Source organism: Myotis davidii, unplaced genomic scaffold (genome assembly GCF_000327345.1).
Source record: "Myotis davidii unplaced genomic scaffold, ASM32734v1 scaffold1509, whole genome shotgun sequence".
NCBI lineage: Eukaryota > Metazoa > Chordata > Mammalia > Chiroptera > Vespertilionidae > Myotis > Myotis davidii.
In genome coordinates, this window is record NW_006299480.1 from 771,232 (window position 1) to 773,164 (window position 1,933).

A 1,933-nucleotide genomic window follows, 5' to 3' on the forward strand; every position below is an offset into this window, starting at 1 on the left:
CCGAGGCAGGCCAGGGGGTAGTGAGGGTGAGAGGCCGGCCAGCCCGGGGCCTGTGTCTCAGCCCCTCCCCTCTGGCAGCACGTGTCGCCCATGCGCCAAGCAGAGCCGCCCGCCAGGAAGGCGGCGGCTGCGGAGGACGACGAGGACGACGACATCGACCTGTTCGGCAGTGACGAGGAGGACGACAAGGAGGCCGTCCGGCTGCGGGAGGAGCGGCTGCGGCAGTACGCAGAGAAGAAGGCCAAGAAGCCGGCGCTGGTGGCCAAGTCCTCCATCCTCCTGGACGTGAAGCCCGTGAGTGCCCGCCTCGGACCTCCCCGCCCGGGTTCAGGAACCTCGGGCTCAGAGAGAAATGTGGGGCAGGGCAGGAGTGAGCTGTGCTGCCGGGCGGGCCTCCCGGGAGCCTGTGGGCCCCGGACCCAGCCTCTCCTCCCTTCATTCCCCAGTGGGATGACGAGACAGACATGGCCCAGCTGGAGGCCTGCGTGCGCTCCGTCCAGCTGGATGGGCTGACCTGGGGGGGCTCCAAGCTGGTGCCTGTGGGCTACGGCATCCGCAAGCTGCAGATCCAGTGCGTGGTGGAGGACGACAAGGTGGGCACCGACCTGCTGGAAGAGGAGATCACCAAGTTCGAGGAGCACGTGAGTGGGCAGGCCCGCGTGGGGGGCAGGTCCAGGGCCCGGCTGGGCAGCCTTTCGGAAACTGGGCCTCCCGTGACCACCGCCCTCCTTTCTCCAGGTGCAGAGTGTGGACATTGCTGCTTTCAACAAGATCTGAGCCCCAGCCCCACCCCACCCGGTGGCCCTGCCCCCATTAAAGACTGCAATTCCCTGTCTGGCTCCTGTCTGGTCTGGGCCCTATGGGCGGGGGCATTCAGTGAGCAGCGCTGCCAGGCCCGGCCTCAGTGGTGTCCCACTTGGGGGCCCGTCTGTCCTACAGCAGTGGTCCCAGGGGCCATGACCATCACCCCTTGCTTGGCCTCTGCACAGCCTTCCTGTGGCTGTGACCTCACCTGCTGCCCTCTCCTGTCTCGGCCTGTGTTCACTCACCCAGCAAGTGCCCTGCCCCGTTGAAGCTGTGGGCCAGGAAGAAGGCAGGCCCTTCACTCCTCACTGAGGCCCAGGAGGCACCCAGCCCTCCACTCTCCCTCTGCCTCCTCGCTGCTCCCGCTGAGCTGTCTCTGTGGGAGCAAAAGTGTGGCCTGCAGCTGTCCAGGAAAGAGGCCCTAGAGGCCGGCCTGTCCCTCCTGCTGTGACCAGGCTCCTGCTTCCCGATCTGACCCGTGTGAGACCCTGCCTCCCTCCCTGGTCCTCATTCAGCCCTCAGAGGGCACCCTGCCCTGTCCCCAGCACAGTGCCTGCAGCTCCATTGCTGGAGGACGGCCTGGGACAAGTCATGACACTCCCGTGGAATCCTGCCTGCTGCCCCACCCCCAGCCCCGCCTACCAGCCCGGGTGCCACTGGGTTCCGCCCAGCACTGGCCAGTCCTGCTGGTGAGAGCTGCTCTTGGTATCCTAGGAAGGTCTGGGCTGCAGCCACTTGTGGCCAGAGCTGCACCCCTTGGTGGGGGCCCTGAGGCTGCCCTGTATTACAGGGCTCCTGTGGGGCTCAGGGCAAAAGCCGCAGTGCCAGCTGGGGGTGGGCACCAGGCTGGCGCTTCCCGGCCACACCTGGGAGGAGCTGACGGGAAGCACCTCACCATCTGCCCCTCCCCGCGCCTGGGTGGCTCCCAGAGGGGCGGGGACAGTCCAGCAGGGGTTGGGATCACCACTGCCCTCTTGTACCCTCCCACCCGGTGCACAGAGCTGGGGGAGGCAGGAGGGGACCGTGCTAAAAGGGGCTGAGGAGCTGGGTGACCTGGGACGGGGACACTCCTCCAGCCCGCTCCGGCCTAGGGGACCCCTGTCCAGAGACCGGCAGCCCCGCCCCGCCC

At 67.6% G+C, this 1,933-nt stretch overlaps 1 protein-coding gene across 3 annotated transcripts in view; it reads left to right on the forward strand.

Annotated features, from left to right (window-relative positions):
- Positions 1-831, forward strand: part of EEF1D (eukaryotic translation elongation factor 1 delta) — a 12,255-nt gene extending 11,424 nt beyond the window's left edge. For all 3 annotated transcript variants that reach the window (XM_015571394.1, XM_015571395.1, XM_015571393.1), the window contains 3 exons: positions 79-294; positions 447-641; positions 739-831. In XM_015571394.1, coding sequence (XP_015426880.1) covers positions 79-294; positions 447-641; positions 739-777 — 450 coding nt within the window. In that variant the 3' untranslated portion in view covers positions 778-831. The remainder of the gene's footprint in view (positions 1-78; positions 295-446; positions 642-738) is intronic.
- Positions 832-1,933: the final 1,102 nt, after the last annotated feature.